At 41.1% G+C, this 24,715-nt stretch overlaps 1 protein-coding gene across 1 annotated transcript in view; it reads left to right on the top strand.

Annotated features, from left to right (window-relative positions):
* Nucleotides 1-5,574: 5,574 nt before the first annotated feature.
* The window catches only part of WDR19 (WD repeat domain 19), a gene marked incomplete at its 3' end in the record, with an annotated part of 60,909 nt that continues 41,768 nt past the window's right edge, over nt 5,575-24,715 (top strand). Inside the window, exons 1-5 of the mRNA XM_080909285.1 lie at nt 5,575-5,600; nt 8,438-8,529; nt 8,829-8,894; nt 13,397-13,522; nt 23,320-23,435. Of these exons, the coding sequence (XP_080765411.1) occupies nt 5,595-5,600; nt 8,438-8,529; nt 8,829-8,894; nt 13,397-13,522; nt 23,320-23,435 (406 nt within the window). The 5' untranslated portion in view covers nt 5,575-5,594. The remainder of the gene's footprint in view (nt 5,601-8,437; nt 8,530-8,828; nt 8,895-13,396; nt 13,523-23,319; nt 23,436-24,715) is intronic.

The raw sequence follows: 24,715 nt of genomic DNA on the forward strand, positions 1-24,715 counted from the left end.
TTATAACTATATAAATGTCATCTAAATGTGCCCACTGCTAGCTCTCCCAAAAGCAGCATGCTATGAATAACGCACTGCATCTGCTCATTGATATGTACTGCTGCGATGTCTTCTTGGGCTTAATTACAGACCTCTAACAACACTGGACTTTTAGTGGCAAGTGTAGTGGGTTAGGCACTGCAGCTTTAGTGGGTATGTGCTGTACTTTGGCTGACGACAGAGGAAAATGTGCAGCCTTGCTCTGTTATGCTAAGTTGCATTCCTGCGTCCCTCCTTTTGAATGGCCATTATCAGCACCATCCTCTTTGTTGTTAGGCTCCACGATTGTAACCTCTGGTACTTCGGCAGTCTTTAGATACACCACACTGGAGTTTCTGTCTTCCTCACCAGAAGACCGTTCCTTTCCCCTTCAGCCATGTTCAAATGGTTCTACTGTGGTGTGTTTTGGCCAGTTCTTTTGAGGCCTGTTTCTTTGTTATACATGTCCATCATGGAGCTGAGTTGAGTATGTGTGTTGTCCCTACACGCTTCAGTCCACAAGAGGGCTCCTCTGAAGGGTTTGGTTGTTTTTGTTATGACAAAAAATATAGCTGGGCAATGGTGGCACATGCCTTTGAGCGTAGCACTCAGGCAGCAGAGGCAGGCTGATCTTCAAGGACAGCCTGGTCTACAGAGAGAGTTCCAGGACACCTAAAAACTAGCTAGACAGCTAGACAGAAAAACTTTTCTCAAAAAACAAAACAAAAAAAAATTATCTTGCTTGTGTTTCTGATTTTTTTACAAAAATTTAATGCTTGTGTTTCTGATTTTTTACCAAAAAAAAAAAAAAAAAAAAAAAAGATGGTAGAACCCGTTGTACTGTCTTGCTTCTGATTTGTGTTGGTGCCGGTGGTAAAGATGACCATAAATTCACTGTGGCTCTCCCTCTCAAGAGGTTCAGTATATTTCTATTCCTCTTGTATCTATGCTGGATGTGTACATTGCTTAACCAATAGAATATGGTGGGCATCAATTCCTGCCACTGGCACCTTCTAGTTTTGCCTCCTATGACTCACTTATGGGAAAGGGATGCTGTGACTCAGAATCCAGCCACTGTGTTCAGAGGAGCACAAGCCATGAGGAGAAACAGCACACAGCAGGCTACTTGTGAAGAAGCTTTGACCAACGTCTCTAGGAGACCTCTTATGCCAGCAACTAGCATCCAACATCATATTCGTGAGCTATCTTGGATCCAAACACTACACCCACACAGAGTCACACAGAAAAGAAATCACCAAGAACCCAGATACAAAACTGTGCAATAGTAAGATGGCCATGTTAAAATCACTATAACTAGTTTTCATGTTGACTGACTCTGTTGGACTTTACTGGGAGAAGATAAAAATTTGCCATTGCAGACTTCTGTCCACAGAGGCATATAACTTTCTTCTTACATGTACTGTTTTAACCTTTGTGGGAAAGCACACACCATCTGGACTACCCTACCACACTTATTTATAACCACTAATATGAATATGACGTTTGCATGGTCTTATGAAACAAAACTATATTCTTTTATTAAAAACAAAAACCTTAAGCTAGGCAGTAACAACATACTTGTAGTCACAGCTATTCAAGAGGTACAGACTGGAAACTCAGTTCAGACCAGGAGTTCAAAACCATTCTGGGCAACACGGTGACATTCTGTGTCACATAAGACCCAAGTCAACACCATTTTCCACCTAGAAAACCCCATCCCTCTTCATGCCCTCTCTTATTGTGTGTCTTTTCATTTTCCTTCCTTTAAAATTAAATTTATTGTCTGTCTCTTTATTTGAGGTGAGGCATGTCCAAGTATCACAACTTGTATGTACACGTCAGGGGACCCAGGAATTGAACTCAGGTTATCAGAGTTGGCAGCAAGCATTCTTACCTGCTGAGCCATGTCGCACGTACACTTAGTGCCTAATAAATGTTTGACACAAGAAGAGATAAATGTGGGCTGGAGAGATGGCTAAATAGTTAAGAGTACTGACTGACCTTTCAGAGGTCCAGAGTTCAAATCCCAGCAACCACATGGTGGCTGACAACTATCTGTAATGAGATCTGTTGCCCTCTTCTGGTGTGTCTGAAGACAGCTATAGTGTACTTATATGTAATAAATAAATCTTTTTTTAAAAAAAGAAGAGATAGAATTGTCAACATTATCACATTTTGAAGGTGTTTGTCATTAATATTTTTTTAGTTTAAATTTACTTATTTTATGTATGGGGTCATTTTCTTCTGTATGTATGTCTATGTGTACCTGGTTTGCATGGAGGTCAGAAGATATCAAATCCCATGAAATTGTAGTAACTGATGGTTGTGAGCTGCCATGTGGGTACCTGGGCATTGAACCCAGATCCTCTTGAAGAGCAGTCTGTGTTCTTTACTACTGAGCCATTCTCCAGTCTACCCCTGCTACTGATATATATTCTTTAAGTAACATAAATTAGGAACAACTGGAGTAATTATGATTTTTACTGAGCAAGAGTGCTACTAATTTATAACCGTTTTGTTTTCCTCTATATTGGCGTCTTAGTTAAGTTTTTACTATTGTAAAGAAACACCATAACCAAGGCAACTCTTATAAAGGTAAACATTTCATTTAGGTTGAGTCACATAGCATTGTGTAGACAGACTTGGTGGTAGAGGAGCCAAGAGTTCTATATCTTGATCCTAAGGCTCTTTCTCACTGGGTGAAGCTTGAGCACTGGGAAACTTCAAAGCCCACCTACACAGTGACACACTTCCTCCAACAAGGCTACATCTATTCCAACAAAGCCACACCTCATAAGAGTACCACTTCCTGTGGGCCAAGCACATGTGAACCACCAGCCTGGTTTTATTTACAATTTAGCTTCTTTCATTTGGTCTGCAGTACTAATAATTTCAAGTGCTTTTTGTGAGAGATTGTTCAGATTCCCTTGCATGTGGACACACAGCAGTTCTGGCACCATGTGTTGGAAAGACAATCCGGCTGCTACACTGTGCTGCTGCTACTCTTGCTCTTTGTCAAAGATCAGGTGACTAAATCTTTTTGGCTCTTTCCTGGGATATGTTATAACCTACCAATGTGTTTGTCTCTTCTATCATCCTTACCACAGAGTCTTAAACACAATTTTTTTTTTACATTTACTTTGTGTACTTGTGTGGGGAATGTATGCAGGACATACATGTGGAGTTCAGATGGCAGCCGGCAGAAATCAGCTCTCTATCATATGGGACCTGGAATCAAAGCTGGCAGAAAATGTCTTTACCTATCTTGTTGGGCCACTGAAAAAAGCTGAAAAATAAACCATTATGATTAGTGCACATATGTGTGCTACAGCACACGCATGGTGACCAGGGAAGGACTCTGTGAAGGTGGTTCTCTCTTTCTACTCCAGGGGTCAAACTGAGGGATCGCCAGGCTTGCACAGCAAGGGTTTTCACCAGGGAGGCAGCTCACCTGCCCTGCCATGGTCCCTTGACGGTGTAGCTTTATAGGTCTTTAAGTCAGACAGTCTCTCTCTCTCTCTCTCTCTCTCTCTCTCTCTGTGTGTGTGTGTGTGTGTGTGTGTGTTCTTTAACAATGGAGTGGTTATTTGGAACTGAGCTCATTCAAAACCTTAAACTGATCCCGGCAGCGCCACGCCCCTGTTCTGCACCATCTGCTTCTCCCCGTGGACTTCAGAATCCCGTTTGTTAGTAAACTGATTAGGATCTTATAGTTCCACTGAAGCTGGAGACCAACTTGAAGGAAAACTGGCATCTTACAATTCTGAATCTTAGCAGTTCATGGACAGGGGCTCTTTTAGATTGCTTTCATTACGTGTGTGTGCTGGCACACACGTGCCATTGAGTCAGAGGACAACTTGTGGTAGCTGGTTCTCTCTCCTTCCACACTGTGTTGACATTGTGCTGTTTCCGGGGGATTAAGTCATCAAACTTGGCAACAAGGACCCTTACCCACTGAGTCACCTTGCAGCCCTGTGAATTCTTTTAATCTGTGTCTTCAGTTCTGTACTGTTCTTCACACCGGTATCTATCTGCATTACATTTTGGGAGGTACTCTTACAAATAGCACTGCTCTTTTATTTCAAAGCTGCTCATTACTGATATAGACAGGTGTGACAAACCTTTGTGTACTGACATTATATCCTAAAGGCTTGGTACAGTTGGCTAGCTCGCCACCCCCCCCCCACACTGATTTTCTACATACTCAATCACATCATCCAGTTTTTCCACCTCCCTCCTCGAGCAGTATGCTCCTTTTTTCTTCTTATTGCATTAACTAGAACTTCCACCAGAATTGAGAGTCACAAGAGCAGACATCCTGCCTTACTCCTAAAGAGACCACTTAAATTCTTAGCATCAAGTACAACATCAGCTGTGGGCTATTTGGAGATACTGTTTACAATTTCTATTGTATGGGTTTTTGTTGTTGTCTTGCTTTTGATTGTTGGGTTTTGTTTTTTGAGAATTTTACATGAGTTAGATTTTGTCAAATGCTTCATTACTGTAGCTATTGACACAACCATGTAGGTTTATTTTTGTTGTTGTTGTGTGTGTGTGTGTTGTTATTGCTTTTTCTATTAGCCTGTTACAAATGTAACAGGGCAAGACAGTGCAGAGGTTTCTCCATCTTGTATTCTTGCTTAGGCCATTTTAGGCTTGACTACAATCTTATCTCATGGATGAAAAATCCTTGTGGAAAATTACCCTACTCTATTCTAGGAACCCGAGAGCATGATGCCCAGCTATCGTATCTAAGCTACAGTTAAAATGACTGCTTGGGCAGAATCCCACTCCCCTCCCTCCAGCTAACTGCTTACGTTTAGCTTAGCTTCTGCTAAACTTCTTGTTTACCATACTCAAATTCTAGAGTCGAGTTTTCTTTCTTTCTTTCTTTCTTTCTTTCTTTCCTTCTTTCTTTCTTTCTTTCGAGTTCTTCCTCCCTCCCTCCCTCCCTCCCTCCCTTTCCCCCCCCCCTCTCTTTCTTTCTTTTAAATCATTCCTCCCCGACTACACTAGCTAAAATTGTCTTAATGGTCTTGAAAGAAAACGACTTCTCATACCTCATCTCCTTTAGGAGAAAATAAAAAATAAAAACCCTGCAAAAAAAAAGTGAGGAATGATACATTAGTTTCCCCAAGCCTTTTACATGTGGTCCTCGTAGAAGCCGTTTGGCTCATGAGCCAATTCCTACCCACTACTTGCCAACATTTGTGTTGCGTTTTTTTTCCTGGAATACTCTTCCCCCATCTACCAGCGGCCTCTGGTCTCAGAGCTCAAGACCCTTTCCGTACACAGGGCCCGCCTCCCGGGCAGCCTCAACCAATCAGAGCTCAGGCAGGAAGTTGACCAGCCCTCGTAGCATTCAACTTCCCGGGGCTTAGCTCCACCTCCGTCACGTGATTCTATCCTCCCGGCCCATCTCTCTCAAAGGAGGGATCCAGGGGAGCCCCGCCCCACGCTCGCTGATTGGTCACTGTTTGCACGGTCTCCTGGGTGACGAGAACGCGGTAACCGGGCAGGGGAGTTCTGTTGCGCCTGCGCACTTACAAGATCGGGGTTGCCGCTGGATCCTTGAAATGAAGGTAAATAACTTACAAATGTCAGCGGGTTAAGAAGACGCGGCTGCTTCTCTATTTCCTCAGCTTTCGGAGTGCGTCTCTGAGGAGTTTGTGTCCCGGTCCCTCTACGGAAGTGCTGAGGAATGGGGAATGCGCCCGGGAGCGAGCGGGAGAAGATGGGCTTTTAGGGATGAAGGGAAGGGAAACTCTGGAGAGCGGGCAGAGAGGGAGGCCTGTGGCCTCTGGAATCTGGTAGAAGCCTAATCTGAGGATGCCTGAACTTCTCAGCCGGAAAGCGGTCGCTGTGGAGGTGACCCGATATAGCGAGCTGCCTCTTTTCTTAATCCTGGGCAAACCAAGCCACTGGCCAAGAGCCCTACGGAGAATAAAAAGTCTTTAAAACAGTAATCAAGACACACTTGGCCTGTGATCTGTCCTGTGTGCAGAACCCCGGTCGCTAGAACACGTGATGGAGAAATCTGCACACCTATGTGTGTCCTCCGCTGCACTCAGGTTTTCTGATTGGGTTTGTTGTAAATTCCACAGGAGCAGCTGCTTCACTGCTGTGATTGACCTCAGAGATACTGCCCCTCACTGCTCTGGCAAAGTAATGGAAAGCCCGATTTTAAAATGGTTTTAGCTTTCCTAAAGCTTCGCTGTGGCTCTCGTGTGTCCACTGGAATTGGCAGATAATTTTGCATGACTCGCTTCAGAAGGGTAATTCACTTTCCAGTGTGGTGTATCAGAAAGGAGTAAATGCTATTCTCTTCAGTTTAGACTCCTGTGCTTGAGAGTTACAATGACGTGCAATAAGCCAACCTTTAGTTTTCTGGTTGGAGAGCTGTCACTTTTATCTCTCAGTTGTACCTAGAGCAGCTGTAACTCTGTGGAAGAAAACTAACCTGTAAGATCACAGCCCAAGACAGATCTGCCATGAAAGGAATAGAGTCTGGTTTAAGGCTGACATATTCCCACAGATGCAGAAGTAAGATTCTCTTGCATACCTAAGTGTCCGTGCCGGACAGAACCTGTACCTCTACTTTAAACTGAAGTCCAGGACACTGGTTTTCAGGAGGTGAGCACAGAATATGATCAGATAGCATTGGAGGAGTTCTGTTGCCACTCAGATCCAAATCTTCAGCCACAATATCTAAACTGCATCTACCTAGATAAGGGTGTGCTTGATTAATCTACAGTACTTAACTAGAATATTTTTTTCATCTAGGATCATGTACTTAAGTATTCTAGATTGCAGAAGCCTGATATAAGAATAATATAAGCCAATGGAAGTTCAAATTTTTGACATATAGCAACAATAAAATTGTTAAAGAAACAGATAAAATTGTGATAACACATTTTGTCTTGCCGAGTAGCTCCAAAATTGATATCAACATACAACAAAAATTATCAATGAAGCCAGCATTCATTGGTATCAATGAATCCGCCCACACCTTTAATTCCAGCAGTCTGGAGCTAGAGGCACGTGGATCCCTGTGAGTATGAGCTTAGCCCTGTGAACATATTGAGTTCCAGGACAGCCAGGGCTGTACAAAGAGACCCGATCTGAAAAACAAATTATTGATGACATCATTTGTGTTTCTCATAGTCTTTGAAATCTGACATATATTTTATAATTACAACAAATGCAACTATAAGAACCTCAGGAGACTGAATCAATGTAAAGTTTCCCAAGTGATACATTGCCCAGCAAATATGCAATGTGAATACATGACAAAGAAATAGGGTAAGGAGTGAGTAAAAAAAAAAGATCATTTTAAAGGGACCGTAAGCATCTCAGGTCTATCCGGGATTTTTAAATAGTCATTTTGATCAATTTAATCCCCCAAATCTGTGTCACACTTAATAAATTCATGCAGCATGCCTTAAGCACTGTGGCATGTTTTTATAAGGTTAATAATTGAAGACTTCTAAAAGCAAACACCTTTAATAGCAACACCCAGAAGACAAAGGCAGGTGGATCTTTATGAGTTTGAGACCAGCCTGCTCTAAATAGCAAGTCCCAGCCAAAGCTACACAGTGAGACCCTGTCTCAAACCAGTCAAACAAAAGAACACAAAAAACGTTCTGTGATAATGTCTTTTACCTTAGAGTCTGTCCTAGTTATATTTTGTTGCTGTGATAAAGTTACCTGACAAGAACAACGTGGGGAGGCAGTTCAGTTTACAGTTCCAGAATATAGTCCATTAAGCAAGGGAGGCACAATGGCAGGCGCTTAATGCAGCTAGTCACATCACACCCTCAGTCAGCTTACAGAGAAACAAGTGCACGAGTCCCTGCTTGCTTGTTCTCCAATCGTTTCTCTTATATCATTCAGGACCCACTGCCTAGGGAATGGTGCCTCCCACAGTGGGTCTTTCCCCCATCAGGTATCGTAAGATAGGTCAACCCAGTGTGGAAAACTACTCGTTGAGCGTCTTCCCAGATGCTCCCAGGATGTGTCAACAGTTAAAGCTAACCTTCAGAAAGTCTGTTCTGCTGCACCTACTACTTAATACTTAACGCGCATTGGCGTTGGTTTTGTTTTCTTCAGTTATCGTTAATTTGTTTGTTTGTTTGTCTGTTTTAAAACAGGGCCTCACTCTGTGTCCCTGGCTGGCCTGTGGCTCACTGTGTAAACCAGGCTTGCCCCCACAGAGATCCCTGTCTGGCAAGTGCCGGGATCAAAGGCGTAAGCCACCATGCCTGGCTCACACTGCTATTTATTTATTTTTGAATAAAAATCATCATTCATTCTGCATCCTGCATATCTGCATGATTAAACGTTGATGTATTTTCTGACCAATTCATCATTTTTTTAAAAAAAAAAAGTAAAACTCATGTTTATTTATTTTTTATTTTAGCGCGTTTTCTCTCTGCTAGAGAAGACTTGGCTTGGTGCTCCGATACAGTTTGCCTGGCAGAAATCATCAGGAAACTACCTCGCAGTAACAGGGTAAGAAAAGAGTGACTGTTAGAAATAGTGGCTGTGTGTGTGTCCACACCTAACTTGTGCCCACACTATGTCTTCTGTGGAAATTCTTGTGTAATCAATCTGTAATAGAAGGACATACTCACTCCCATTAATATCATAGTTTAAAGAATCTATTCTGTGGTCATAACTTTTTAAAATACCAATTATGAGGCTACCATGAGAGAACACTGACATCAACTGAAATGGAGCCTAATTTTTAAATGCAGGAAAAACAAGAGTAATATTGAAATAATGTTTCTTTCTGTTATACTTGCTTTCAGAGCTGACTATGTTGTTAAAATCTTTGATCGCCATGGCCAAAAAAGAAGTGAGATTAGCTTACCTGGGTAAGTACAGGTTGGATTGAAAACTTTAAGCTTTGTTGCCTAAAAGATTTAAAAAACAAAAGAAAAAAATTACTGTCTTAAAATTAAATCAGTTTGGAGCTGGGGCTCTCCAAGGGGCCAGGTTTGATTCCCAGCACCCACATGGCAGCTCACAACTGTCTGTAACTCTGAGATCTGACACCCTCACACAGACATACCTGCAGGCAAAACACCAATGTACATAAAATGAAAAATAAGAATTAAACCAAATGAACAGCCCCATCTCCTTTCTCTCTCTCTCTCTCTTTTTTTTTTTTTTTTTTTTTTTTTTTGTTTTGTTTTGTTTTGTTTTTTTTGGTTTTTGTTTAACTATAAAAGGGATTAGTTACTTTGGGTCAAAGTTAGTAAAGCATGTGTGTGACACTTGAGTTGGAGTTTATATCTACATACATCAATATTCACAGGGAAGCTTTGTGTCAGTATGATAAATGAGTCCAAAATAAAATTGCTCTGGGGCTGGGGAGACGGCTCAGTGGTTAAAGCACTTGCCTCACAAACATGAGGACCAGAGTTCAGATCCCAAGAACACATAAATGCCAGGGCAAAGGGAGAATGATGACTCACCTGAAGCACACACACACACACACACACACACACACACACCTACACATGAAAATGAGAAAAAGATTACAAAATAAGGATTTTCCCATTAGGAATACCCAACCTGTATCTACTTGGCCTTTCTCACCAGTCCACCATTGGAGAATGAAGATGTCTCCGGCTGTTGGGAGATCACTGTAAATTCAGTGTGGAGTAGGCATTCCGCAGTTACTCACATGGAGACTCCCTGGCCTCTGTGGATTGGTGCTGCTATGCTTCCCACTGACTAGCTGCCCTCCATAGCCTCCTTTGTCTGTTGTCTACCTTTCCTTTTCCAGATTCCCCTGCCGTCTGCCTCATCCTCTGAAGCTAGTGTGTCTCCATTTCCCACTCTTGTGATTTCCACATTTTGAGAAATGACATTAAAATAGTTACTTAGTGATTATGCCTAAAAGAAGGCACCCAGTAAAAAAGATGCTTTGAATATATCATGTAAGCTTCGTTGTTTATTCCAGTGACCCCAGTTTTGCCTACCTAAGGACCTCATCTGAACTCTGTGGCTAGATTCATACTAGTTGAATTTGACCAGAGAGGATCTCCAGACAAATAAAATGCTGTTTGTCAGTCTTAAATTGGCAAATGATAATTTTGGCAACAATTTGAAAACCTTGCATTTCTGTGCTCCCCCAAATTTCTAAGACTGTTAAAGGAAATTAAAGTTCCCAAACACATCTTAACCATTTGAAAAATAAAGTGATTGCCAACCTAAATGTAAATCAAAGTATGTTTTAGCTACTACCCAAGAGTAAAGAATGTCCAAATGAGAAATAGCATTGTATAAACGAAGTCTGTTTTTTGAGAATTGGAGAAATTATATCTATGCAATATATATTTTATACACATATGCATCTTGTATTGTTTTATTTTGGTTTTGAGACAGTATCTCATTATAGCCAGGCTTACTTTGAACTCGTACATAGCTGCAGATGACCTTGAACTCCTGATCCTGCTCACTGTTCCACCAACTGCCGTGTACCCAATTGTCTTAGTTAGGGTCACTGTTGCTCTGATAGAACACCATGACCTCCAGATCACTGTTCATCATTAAAGGAAGTCAGGATGGGAACTCAAAAGGGAAGGAAGGTGGAGAGAGGAGCTGACACAGAGGTCATGGAGGGGCAGTGCTTTCTGGCTTACTGCAGTGGTTTTCTTGGCCTGCTTTTACATTGAGCTCAAGACCATTAGCTTAGAGGTGGCCCAGCCCACAGTGGGCGGGACCCTTCCCCATCAATCACTAGTTAAGTAAATGCTCAATGGACTGGCCCATAGCCAACCTTTTTCTCAGTTGAGACTATAGCTTCTCTGATAACTATAGTTGTGTCAAGTTGGCACAAAACTAGCCTACATAACTGACCCCTTGAGACACAAACACAACAATGTTAAGCCACAACCTTTCCCTCCTTGTTCATTCCTAAGATCACACATTAATAAACACATCACAATATAAAGCATTTTACATACTTAAAAGTTCCACAGCCTTTAAAAATTCAAACACTTAGAAATTCTGTCCCTTCATCCATATCCTAAACAAGAATGTTATATTCCCAGCACATCTCATGAGGCCAGATCGAAGCTGGGTCCCAAGAAACTCAAGATAGTCTTCAGAGGAATCCTGCCTGCAGGCAGCTGCCAAAGTAGCAATCAGGAGAGTGTGTAGTGGAAATTCTGACTTCACCTCAGGGGTCCACATTTGCAGTCTGTGGAAGAATTCCTTGAGCTCAGCCAATTTCTGTGAATCCTTTTCCTCTTCTGGGAGGCCTTTCTGCCACAAACCACTGGATCCAGATGGTATGTTGTCCATGACAAGGCAGTGCCCCACAGATAGGAAAGGCTGGGTTCACCACAATTCCATGCTGGTCTGACCTGGGTTCCAGACACTCCTCAAAGAATGAATTTTCTCTTCCTGCTACCAGCCTGTGTTTTTCCAGAACCAGGAGTAGAAGATGATTTGCTATGTCCTGAATGTGTTCACAGCAACAAGAAGATCATGAGAAACTTTAAATCTGATCTGAAGGGAATAGAAGAAGCAAAGAAAAACATTCTGTGATCCCTATAATGGCAAAAAAACAAAAACAAAAACAAAAAACCCCCAAAAACTGGACATCAATCTTCAGAAGCTCCTCCTCCTGTCTCTTGCAGTTGAATAGAGAATTTGCATACAAATCGGTGCCCATCATTTTAACACCCTGCTAAATTTTAACACCTGAGGCATCTCCTCATGGCCTTGTGCTGGATTTGCTAAATGCTTAGCTATCTGAGAAATAATATTATTTTAGTTTTGCTGTGCTCTTTTTTCATAGATTTTTTTTTTGGAGGGGGTTGGGGAGCAATTTCAAATTGGAAAGCAGAAAGTATGTTTTATAGTTTTGTTTTGTTTTTTTGTTTTTCTTGATTAAGGCTTTATTATGTAGTAACTCTAGCTGGCCTGGATTTCCAGGTAGACCAGGAACTTGTGATGGTAAATCCTAAGTGTTGGGATTTACATGCTTGTACCACATTGCTTGATATATCATTGACTATAGTATAGAGTTTATTGCTTGTGCTAAACAATCTTTAGGTGTTGGCAAGTGTCTAGAGTGCTATACATTTGAAATCATATAGTATGCTACCTTTCAGATTGACTTTTACCTATTACTATGTGTGTGCAAAAAAAAAAAAAAAAAACTGTCTCTTTAAAATATCCAGTCTTTTTTAAAATCCAAAGTCTTATAAAAGCTAATGTCTCTCACTGTGGGTTCCAATAAAATCAAAAAACAAGTTACTTTTTACTTGGGGGGTGGTGGTGGGAAGAACCAGGGCACAAAATCAAATAAAAGGAAAACCAAAGTCCAGCTGTGAAAACTCAGTGTCCAGCAGGTAGGACCCATTTATGATCTGGCCTCCCCCAAAGGCCTTGGGTCACTTCTCTGGCTCCTCCCTCTGCAGCACACACATTGTCTTCTAAGCTCAGCCAGTGTCCCTGCCACTGCTGCTGCTTTTCTTGTTGGTCATCCCGTGGTCCTGGCATCTTCGAAATGCTCGGGTCTCTTGCTGTAAGTAGGCTGTATTTTCACCAACTGCCTCTCCTGGGCTCTCTTTATGGAACCAAAGCTCAGTTTCTCATGACCGCTTCAGTCCCGGGCCTTCTACTGCTACCGAGGCTGCAGCTTCAGCAACCTTCATGCCCGCAGAATCAGTACCACCTGGGAGACTCTTACCTGCCAAGTTCTGCTGCCAACGTGAGGTACAGCCTCTGGAACACAGCTTCTGTGTGCTGAGGAATCACTTCCAGAAGGTTTTGCTTCAGTGACGCTGGTCTCTTCTAAATCACTGCTGACTTCTCAGCTTCAGCTGAGCAGCATCGATTATCCCAGCAAAGCAAAGGGTTCACTTTAGAGTTTCTGGATCTTATTAATCACAGCTGATTCACGGCTCAACCGAGCTTGACTCCGAATGTGCATTGGCCCAGTACAGTTCTTGACTCTCACACTTCCCTCTGGAACTGCAGAAGCCAGGCCTCCATCCCCTGTGTTTGTTTTAAAATTCTTATCTTCCACACTCCCACAGGATACCTGACCAAGCTTTGAACACCCAATGGCTTTTCTAGACCAAAATTCCAAAGTCTTTCCACAGTCCTCCCCAAAACAGCCTAGTTCTGTCTGTCCCAACAGTACCTCACTATCTCACTGACAACTTGTGGCTTCTGAGAGTTTCAGTTGCTATGATAAAACACCATGACCAAAAGCAAGTTGGGGAGGAAAGGATTTGTTTGGCTTATGCTTCTACATCATAATCTATCACAGAAGGAACTCAGATGGATGGGTGTTTGTTTCTTCTGTCTGACTTTTGAGACATGGATAGTAATGGTATCTCGTTTCTAATAGCAACTGCGTTGCCATGGATTGGGATAAAGACGGAGATGTCCTGGCGGTGATTGCTGAGAAGTCTAGTTGCATTTATCTGTGGGACGCCAACACAAACAAAACCAGCCAGCTGGACAATGGCATGAGGTAAGGACACCTCTGCTGTTACCTACGTGGTGATCTTAGCACTTCCGTCATGCAATCATTTGATTAATGTCAGTAATTGCACTTTTACTGGGATGTAAGACAGGGTTTTTTACAGATGCTTGTGTCGTGTACTGGTCAAATCAGTGTAATTAGCATTTCCCAACTTTGTAGTTATTTTTACACTTTTCACTGAGCAATGTTACTGTTTGTCGTCTTCCAATTATTTTTGAAGTTTGCACTGAGAAATGTGACCGTTTGTCCTCTTAAGGCTGAGAGTGTTTACTGCTTTGATTTTGGAGACACAATGATGATTCCCCTCTCCCCCCTTTATTTTTACAGTTGTCTTTTTGGTGTTTTGTTTCATGTTGAGACAGGATCTCATGATGTAGCCCTGGCTGTCCTGGAACTCACTATATAAACAAGGCTAGCTTAGAACTCACAGAGATCTGCCTGCCTCTGCCTCCTGAGAACTGGGATGAAAGACCTTTGTGTGCCACCATGCCCGGCCATGAGTTGTTGTTGTTGTTGCTGCGGCTGCCATCACTTTGGTTTGGTTTGGTTTTGGGTTTGTTGAAGCAGGACCTCATAGAGTCCAAGCTGACCTGGAGCTCAGTGTGTAGGGAAGCATGACTTTGAACTCCGATCCTCCTGCTCCGGCCTCCTAAGTGCCGGGATTACAAGCCTATATCATCATGCCTGTATTAATTTTCTTATGAAAGAAAAACCCCAGTCCTCTTATGGTTGGTATGTGTAATCCTCCCATTAATTAGAATAAAGATGTTATGGCTACTTATGGTGGCACACATGGTTGATCTTCCAGAAGCAGGCAGATGTCTATGAGTTCACAGCCAGCCTAGTCTACAGAGCAAGTGCCAGGACAGCCAGGACTACACAGAGAGACGCTACTTTAAAACAAAATAAAAACAAAAGAATGAAGATGTTGTGATTGTGAAATAGCTTATTATTAATTAATTTAAGTATTAATTTACTTTACATCCCAATTCGTTTGCCCCCTTCTTCCTCCCAGTGGATGTGGAGCAAGGGGAACACTCCTCCATTGTTGATGGGAGGGCAAACTTGTGTAACCACTTTGGAAGTTAATTTGGTTGTTTCTCGAAAATGGGGATAGTTGTACTTTAAAACTCAGCTATATCACTCCTGGGCATATGCCCAAAAGGTACTCCACCATACCACAAGGATACTTGCTCAACTGTGTTCATAGTAGCTTTATTCATAATAGCCAGAAACTGGATACAATCAAGATGTCCTTTGACCAAAGAATAGATAAAGAAAATGTGATACATTTACACAGTAGAATATTACTCAGCTGTTAAAAACAATGACAATGGAATGTGCAGGTAAATGGGTGGAACTAGAAAAGATCATCCTGAGTGAGGTGACCCAGACTCAGAAAGACGCACATGGTGTGCACTCACTTATAAGTGATATTAGTCATAAAGTACAGGATAACCATGTTCCAATCCACAAACGAAAAGAAGTGTGGTGAGGATGGAGAGTGGGAGGCATCTCTGGGATGAGCTAGACACCTATGACAGTGGAAACTCCCAAAAATCTATGAGGTTGACCCTAGTTAAGATTCCTGGTAATGGGGAAATGGAATCTGAATCAGCCGCCACCTGTAATTAGGTGAGACTTCCAATGGAGGGATGGGGACACCAACCCAGCCATAAAAACCTTTGATCCACTATTTGTCCTGCCTACAGATTGGGGGAAGGAGGGAAGAGGAGCAGAAATTGAGGAATGGCCAACCAATGACTGGCCCAATTTGGGACCCATGCCATGAGAGAGCCCCACACCTGACTAATGATATTCTGCTATAATTGCAGACAAGAACTGTCCTCTGAGAGGCTTCACCCAGCAGCCAATAGAAACATGCAGAGACCCACAGCCAAACCTTAGGTGGAGCTCAGGGGATTTTGTGGAAGAGGGGAGGAAAGATTGAAGGAGCCAGAGATGACAAAGACATAGAAAACCTACAGAATCAACTAACCTGGGCTCATAGGAGGTCACTGGACTGAACCACCAGCCAGAGAGCATGCATGAGACCGACATAGGCCCCTGAACATATTAACAGATCTACAGCCTGATCTTCATGTGGGACCCCAAACAGGAGCAGGAGCCTTGCATTCCTTTCCTCTAACTGTGCTGCCTTGTTCAGCCTCAGTAAAAGAAGAGGCACCTAGTCCTACTGCAATTTGATATGCCAAGGCAGTTTGATATCCATGGGAGGGCTCCCCTTCTCAGAGGAGAAAGGGAGGGGTGGCATGGGAGAGGTGAGAGATCACTTGAGTTTTTGGTCTTAGCCATTCTGATGGGTTTAAGATGGAATCTCAAGAGTTGTTTTGATTTGCGTTTCCCTGATGACTAAGGATGTTGAACAGTTCTTTAAGTGCTTCCTGGCCTTTAGAGAGTCCTCTGTTGAGAATTCACTGTTTAACTCTGTACCCCATTTTAAATTTAGGTTATTTGGTTTTTGAGGTCTAATTTCTTGAGTTCTTTATATATTTTGAATATCAGCCTTCTGTCAGGATTGGTGAAGATCTTTTCCTATGCTATAGGCTGCCATTTTGTCCTATTGACAGTGTCCTTTGTCTTACAAAAGTTTTTCAGGTTCATGAGGTCCCGTTTATTAATTGTTAATCTTAGTGCCTGAGCTGTTGGTATTCTGTTCAAGAAATTGTCTCTTGTCCCAATGCACTCAAGGTACTTTCTCTTCTATCAGATTTAGTGTATTGGTTTTATATTGAGATCTTTGATCCACTTGGACACAAGTTTTGTCCAGGGTAATAAATATGGATCTATTTGCATTCTATATGAAGATTCAGTTAGATCAACATCATTTGTTGAAGATGTTTTCTCTTTTCCATTGTATGGTTTTGGTTTCTTTATCAAAAATCAAGTGCTCATATGTGTGTGAATTTACTTCCGGTTCTTTGATTTGATTCCGTTGATAAACCTGTCTGCCTTTATGCCCATTACTATTGTTCTATAGTACAGCTTGAAGTCAGGGATGGTAATATCTTCAGAACTTCTTTTATTGTGTAGGACTGTTTTAGATATCATGGATTTTTTTGGTTTTCCATATGAAGTTGAGAATTGCCCTTTTAAAGTCTGTAAAGAATTGTGTTGGGCTGGAGAGATGGCTCAGCCGTTAAAGGCTAGGCTCACAACCAAAAAATATAAGAATTGTGTTGAAATTTTGATTGGAATTGCATTGGATCTGTAGATTGCTTTTGGTAAAATGACCATTTTTACAATGTTAATCCATGAGCATGGGGGAATCTTTCCATCTTCTAATATCTTCCTCAATTTCTTTCTTCAGAGACTTGAAGTTTTTGTCATATAGATATTTTACTTGTTTGGTCAGAGTTATAGGAAGATATTTTATATTATTTTAGGCTATTGTGAAGGGTATTATCTCTCTAATTTCCTTTTCAGCCTGTTCATTATTGTCTTAGTCAAGGTTTCTATTCCTGCACAAACATCACCACCAAGAATCAAGTTGGGGAGGAAAGGGTTTATTCAGCTTACACTTCCATATCACTGTTCATCACCAAAGTAAGTCAGGACTGGAACTCAAGCAGGTCAGGAAGCAGGAGCTGATGCCGAGGCCATGGGGGGATGTTGCTTACTGACTTGCTTCCCCTGGCTTGCTCAGCTTGCTTTCTTATAGAACCCAGGTCTACCAGCCCAGGGATGGCACCACCCTTGATGGGCTGAGCTTGCCCCCCTTGATCACTAGTTGAGAAAATGCTTTACAGCTGACTCTCATGGAGGCATTTCCTCAAAGGAGGCTCCTTTCTCTGTGATAACTCCAGCTGGGTCAAGTTGACACAAAACTAGCCAGTACAATCATTTTTATAAAGAAGCACTACTGTTTTTTTTTCTTTTTTTTTTTTACTTTCTTTTTTTTTTTTAGTTAATTTTGTATCCAGCCACTTTGCTGAAGGTATTTATCAGCTGTAGGAGTTCTCTGGTAGAATTTTTGGGATTGTTTACATATACCATCATATCATCTGCAAATAGTGATACTTTTACTTCTTCCTTTTAATTTGTATCCCCTTGATCTCCTTTAGTTGTCTTATAGCTCTAGCTAGAATTTCAAATACTATATTGAATAGAGACAGAGAGAGTGGGTATCCTTGTCTTGTTCCTGTTTTGGGTGAAATTCCTTTACATTTCTCTCTATTTTATTTGATGTTGGCTGTTGGCTTGCTGTATATTGCCTTTGTTGTGTGTATATTGCCTTTTTTGTGTATGCAGATCCAAGGTGAATACCTTTAAACACAATAAAATCAACAGTAATCTCTCCAACACTTTTATCATGAAGAGATTTTGTCAAAAAGCTTTTCATCATCTAGTGAGATGATCGTGTGGGGTATTATTTTCTTTCAGTCTGTTTATATGGTGAGTTACGTTGATGGACTTTCGTATGTTGAACCAATCCTGCATCCCTGGTATGATGAGTACTTAATGATGGTGGATGTTGTTTTGATATATTCTTGGATTTGATTTGCAAATTGGTCTGAAATTCTTTGTTGAGTCTGCATTGTTTAGAGTGACTGTGACCTCATAGAATGAGTTCTGCAATGTTCCTTCTGTTTCTATTTTGTAGAATAATTTGAGGAGTATTGGTATTAGCGCTTACACAGTTTGGTAGAATTATGCCCATCAATCATGTCCTGGACCTTTTTTTGGTTCGAAAACTTTTAATAACTGTTTCTGTTTCCTTAGGGGCTATAGATCTTCTTAAATGGTTTGCCTGATCTTGATTTGACATTGGTTAAGTGATATCAAGCAAACCATCTATTTCGTTTAGGTTTTCCAACTTTGTGGAGTACAGATTTTTGAAGTAAGACCTAATGGTCCTTTGGATTTCCTCAGGGTTTGTTGTTATGCACTCTTTCCATTTCTGAGTTTGTTAATTTGGCTATTCTCCCTACCTTTTAGTTAGTTTTGCTAAGGGTTTGTCTATCTAGTTGATTTTCTCAAAGAACTAACTCTTGGTTTCATTGATTCTTTGTATTCTCATTTCTAATTTATTGATTTCAGCCTTGAGTTTGATTATTTTCTGTCATCTAGTCCTCTTGGGCATGTCTGCTTCTTTTTGTTCTAGAGCTTTCAGCCGTGCTGCTAAGTTGTTGGTATGATATCTCTCCAGTTCCTTTATGAAGGTACTTAATGCTGTGAACTTTTCTCTTAGCACTTCTTTCATTGTGTACAGTAAGTTTGAGTATGTTATGCCTTCATTTTCATTGAATTTTAGAAAGTCTTTAATTTCTTTCTTTTATTCTCTGACCATTGAGTAGAGAGTTGTTCAGTTTCCATGAGTTTGTAGGCTTTCTGTTGTTCCTGTTATCATTCAAGTCCAGCTTTAATTTACGACAGCAATAAGATACAGAGAATTTCAATCTTCTTATACATGTTGAAGCTTGTTTTTTTTTTTTTTTTTTTTTTTTTAGTAGTACAGAATAGAGTTTATTCAGGTCATGGGAGAGTTAAGAGGGTAGTAGAGGCAGAGAGAGAGGGAGAGAGAGGAGAGAGGAATAGAGAAGTAGAGGCTGGCCATGAGCACGTGGGGGGGGGAGGGTTGGGAGAGCAAGAGAGGCAAGAGAGCCAGGAGGCAAGAGGCAAGAGGAGGCTTGTTTTGTGACAGAGTATATGGTCAAATTTGGAGAAGGCTCTTCAAGATGTTGAGAAGAAGGTACATTCTTTTGTGTTTGGGTGAAATGTTTTGTAGATATGTTAGGTCTATTTTATTCATAACATATTAGTTTCATTATTTCTCTGTTTAGTTTCTGTCTGGATGACCTTTCCATTGGTGTAAGTTGGGTGTTGAAGTCTCCCATTATTAGTATGTGGGGTTCAATGTGTGATTTAAGCTTTAATAATGTTTCTTTTACAAATTTGGGACATAGTTATTCAGACTTGAGACATCATCTCTGTTGATTTTTTTTTCCCTTGATGAGTATGAAGTGTCCTTCCCCATCTCTTTTGATTAATTTTGGCTGAAAGTCTACTTTATTAGATATTAGAATAGCCACTCCAGCTTGCATCTTGGGTCTGTTTGCTTAGAAAATCTTTTTCTAGCACGTTGAGGTGTTGTTGCCGAGGCGTGTTTCTTGCGTGCAGCAGAATGATGGATCTTGTTTTTATATCCAGTCTGTTAGCCTGAGTCTTTTTATTGGGGAACTAATTTCATTGATGTTGAGAGATATTAATGATCAATATTTTAAATTCCTGTTATTTTGATGTTGGTGGTTGTGGTGGTGTGTGTACCTCCCCTTCTTTTGGTTTTGCTGATGTGGTCTTATTTATTTCCTGTGTTTAGTTAGCCTCCTTGGGTTGGAGGGTTTTTTTTCCTAGTATCTTCTGTAGGGCTGGATTTGTGGATAGATACTGTTTAACTTTAGTTTTTTATGGAATATCTTGTTTTCTGTGGTGACTGAAAGTTTTGCTGGGCATAGTAGTCTGGGCTGGCATCTATAGTCTCTTGGAGACTGCAAGACATCTGCCTAGGCCCTTTTAACTTTAACAGTCTCTCTTGAGAGGTCAGATGTAATTCTGAAAGGTATTTGGCCTTTTTCCCTCAAAGCTTTTAATATTCTTTCCTTGATTTGTACATTCCATGTTTAGTTTATTATGTGGTAGGAAAATTTTCTTTTCTGGTCCAATCTATTTATTGTTCTATAAGTATGTTTATAGGTATCTTTTTCTTTAAGTTGGAGAAATTTTCTTCTATGACTTTGTTGAAAATATTTTCTGGACCTTAAAGCTGGGACTTTTCATCTTCTATTCCTATTACTCTTAGGTTTGGTCTTTTCATGGTGTTCTAGATTTCCTGGATGTTTTGTGTCAGGAACTTTTTCCATTTAACATTTTCTTTGATGTTTGTTCTATTGTATCTTCTTCACCTGAGATTCTCTCTTCCATCTCTTGTATTCCTTTTGTGATGCTGGTGTCTATAGTTCCTGTTCTCTTACCTAGGTTTTCCATCTCCAGGATTACCTTCTTTTAAGAAGTCTTTCAGTGAACATACTGAAAATGACAATGATCAAACAAAATTTATATGGAAAATCTGGAGGTGAGATGACAGCAGTGGTGCACAAGGAAGACCCTACGTCAAACACAGTAGACAGTAAGGACACATAGGCTATGCTCTCACCCCCACATGTCTCCTGAAAGAATGCAGTCCATCCAGTCAGTGTCTGTTTGTTTGTTTGTTTATTATTTTGTAAAGGGGTGTGGATGTGTGCATGACAGCATGCATGTGTAGGTGACTGTATGCACATGTGCATGACTGTGCATGACTGTGAGTGTACACTTGTGTGTGTGGATTCTAGGGATTGAATTTATGCCATCAGACTTGGTAGCAAGTGTGTTCAACTGCTAAGCCAGACCTGCAAGAAGCTTTAAACTAAGTGTTTACTTTATTCACCTGTTATTACAACTAATATATATCTTAATTTCTAAGTATCATCATATGTATGACCTTTCAGATTGAATTCAGTGATTCAAATTGTATCAACTGCACACTGAATTTTTGGTGCTCTGGTTCCAGGTTAGCCAGACAAAGTCTCCTCCCACTTAATTTTTATCCTCACTCAATGTTGTGGGATACAGAAAAAAAAGTACCTAAAAACACTAAAACAGAAGCATGGTCTGTCTGTGGTGCTCAAAATGTAGCTACACTGGAATCTCTTAGAAGAGTTGGTAATGTTCGGATTACTAGGTTGCCTCATGTCCTGAGTCTCTGATTGAGTGTGTCTGAGATGGGATCTGATAAGTGACATTTCCACATTTCCACACAGCCTTGGGGAGATGTTGCTGCCTCTAGGATTGCATTTCTGAGAGCTGTTGTTTTGGACCCATTTTTCATACGAGAATGTGAAGGAAGTAATCTTCAGAGAGTTACTGTTTCCTTTCGCAGAGAATCATAGAACTAGCCGGCCTGTGAATCATAGAATGCATGTGAGAACTTGGGGCTGGCAAAGAAGCCCCCAAGCTGATGAACTGAGTTTGATCCCAAGGCCCCACGTAGTGGAAGGAAAGAGCCAACTCCTACAAGTGTCCTCTAACTGTGGCATCACAGCCACACACTCACATCATAATGTGATTTCTAAAACTTTTAGGCAAAAGTGCTCTACCTGCTTAGGAACAACTTTTAATAGCAGTGGAGCAACAAACAGAATCCTTTTCCTTGTTTTTGTTTTAGATTTTTTGGTGTAGCTAGGAAATTGACCCAGGGCTTTGCTCAAACATACAGTGCTCTACCACTAAAACACATGCTCAGCCAAGATACACCCCTTTTAAGGTCATGTTTTCTCAATGGTTCCTCCAATTTAATTTGCCATGTTATTAAAAGTTACTTGTCATCCCCTGCCCTTGTGAAGTTGTATGTGGTGCCTTTTGTGTGTGGGTGGTGGGTGGTGTGTGTGTGTGTGTGTGTGTGTGTGTGTGTGTGTGTGTGTGTGTGTGTAGAGACCCAGGGCTGATCACCTGGTCAATCTCCACTTTATTCTCTGCATCCAGAGCTTACCAGTATGGGTAGTCTAGCCATCTTGCTCTGGGGATCCCCCTCCTGTCTAACAAGCACTGGAATTGCAGGCAGGGCCCGCTGGGCATTAAACAGATTCTAAACATCCAGTCTTCCCTCCTCACACTTGTCTACAAAGCCATCTTCCTAGACTTCAAAAACTACCTTAAAAAAAAAACAAACAAAAAACAATGCTTAAATTTCATGTCACCACTCTAGAGCCAGTGGGACCTGGGAGAATGGAGCCAATTATTGAGGTGGATTAAAGTCTCATGCAAGAGCCAACTTTATTCAGAGCATGAGACAGTTTATTCTCTGAGGGTTAAGTAGAAGCAAATGTTCAGTCACAAGGGCGAGTTGTATGAGGTGAGCAGACAAACCACACATTGCAAAAAAAAAGGGTTTTCCATAGAGCCACATAAACAAATGACAGTAGTCACCTGTAATGAGTAACCTGAAGTAAGCTCACTCCTCTCCTCTGCACCTGGGAGGAGCATGCAGACACAGTTCAGAAGCAATTCTGTGTTTTGAAGAAACCGAGTTCTCAAGACTCGGTCTTCTTTTCTTGTAGTTTTCTCACAAGCAGTTAGAATTCTCCTCATTCAACTCCATTCTTGGACTACGCTCTAACAGTTTTCATTAAAATTATTATTATTTTGAGTCTACCTGCTGCCCAGATGATCTTATTTTGTCTCCAATTTTTCTTTCAAATTTTTATTTATTTATACTATATGTCCATTTTATCTTCTGTGTATGGTCTTGCCAGCATGTATGAATGTGAATCACATGTATTCCTGGTGCCTTCAGGGGCCAGAGGAGGGTATTGGAGCTCCAGCAACTGGAGTTACAGTCGGCTGTGATTACCATATAAGTGCTGGTAATCAAACATAGATCCAGTTAATGTTCTTAGCTTCTGAACCATCTCTCAGACACCTGCAAAATTCTTTTAGCATCTAGACTTCATCTAAAAACCATAAACTGAGTGAGTGTTTTTCTTATTTTTTTGTTTTGTTTTTTTCTTGAGAGTCTTACTGTGTAGCTATGGTTGGCCTTGAACTCAGAGATCTGCCTGCCTCTGCCCCCTGAGTACTAGGATTACAGCTAAAAAAAAAGTACGTGAGAAATAATGTCATAATTAAGCTTCTAAACAAAAGTCAAAGTTATATATGAAGTATTTCTTAGAGTATTTTAAGGGGTTATGGTTGTGAATTGTTCTGTAATATATATCTTAATGTTACAGGGATCAAATGTCTTTCCTTCTTTGGTCAAAAATTGGAAGTTTCCTGGCTGTTGGGACCATTAAAGGAAATTTGCTCATTTATAATCATCAGACATCTCGAAAGATTCCTGTTCTTGGTAGGTTCTGCCTAGAAACACTGCTACATGTTTGCAATGCTTTTCTGAGAGTCGGTTCCATTGTCTCAGATTTCCCTGAAATGGCCCGGGAAATTGTGGAGAAAGGTTTCCCTGGTCCATCTTAGCTATCTGTCCAAGAAAACCCCTCCCCTGCTTGTTAAGATTTTATGAAATACACAGGACACAGGTTAGCCTGTGTCTTTGGCCATCAGGGCATTAATGATCCTCATTTCCCTCTCACACCCAGGTTGTATCTCTAGACATGGAATAGCTCATATGCGTATCAACACATGTTGACCCCACATGTTTAGTCAGTGTGGTTGTATTATACCATATACTAATTTTAATCCACATAGTAAGTGAGCCAAAATGTTCAGTGACTGCTTACATAAGGGATAACCCGCTCCTAATCCTTTCCCCACCTAGTCTCCAAACACCAGTTGAGTGCAGACTTTGGAATGTGAGTAGGTTGCCCATTTGACCTTGCATGGAGTGCTCTGGCTCCTCCCTCCTCTGTTCACTTGGCCGTGGCCCCTTGAATGCCCTTGAAGGTTGACCCTTTTCACTGTAGTATCGCACTGATGAGAGGTAGAGGGAGCAGGGCTAACTGCAAGCAGTTGGCCAGACAAGCATCCCGCATTGAAGGGAGGCAGCAAACGCTGAAGACAGCGGCACCTACAGGACACTTGAGGAAGTGCTCCTTTAAGAGCTTTGAGTCATCTCAAATGATTTTCACATCTCTTTAGTGTTAATTTTAATTTTTAATGATGAGAGATAAATAGAAGCATCACTAATCTGTTGTTAAGACCAAACTAAAATTTTCTTCCAGTTACAAAAATAAACTTTTTCCTTATAAATTGTCTGTAAAACCCCTGTAGCCATTTTGTTTCCCTCTTTATTTCTGAAAATGTCCTCCAGTACAGTTTTTGTTGTTTTTTTTTTTTTTTTTTATTTCAAGGTTGAATTTTTTGTTTTTGTTTATTAGATACTCTCTGTATGTACGTTTCAAATGTTATCCCCTCCCCCCACACCACTCCCATCCTCGCTGCCCCTCCACTTCTCTCCATGAAGCTGTTCCCTCTCTCGACCTCCCTCTCCACCCCCGTGCCTTGGCACTCCCCCACATTGGGAAAACGCCCTCACTGGTAAGCTCCAGAGATTTAGACACTGGATCTGTGGAAATAGTATGTTAAAGCATGATCATTCTCATATCAGGCTGTCATATAAACAATGTTATGTATAATCTGCATTTAATGTGAATATGATTCTGCCACATTCTT

The sequence above is a fragment of the Micromys minutus genome (genome assembly GCF_963924665.1).
Source record: "Micromys minutus genome assembly, chromosome: 1".
Taxonomy (NCBI): Eukaryota; Metazoa; Chordata; class Mammalia; order Rodentia; family Muridae; genus Micromys; species Micromys minutus.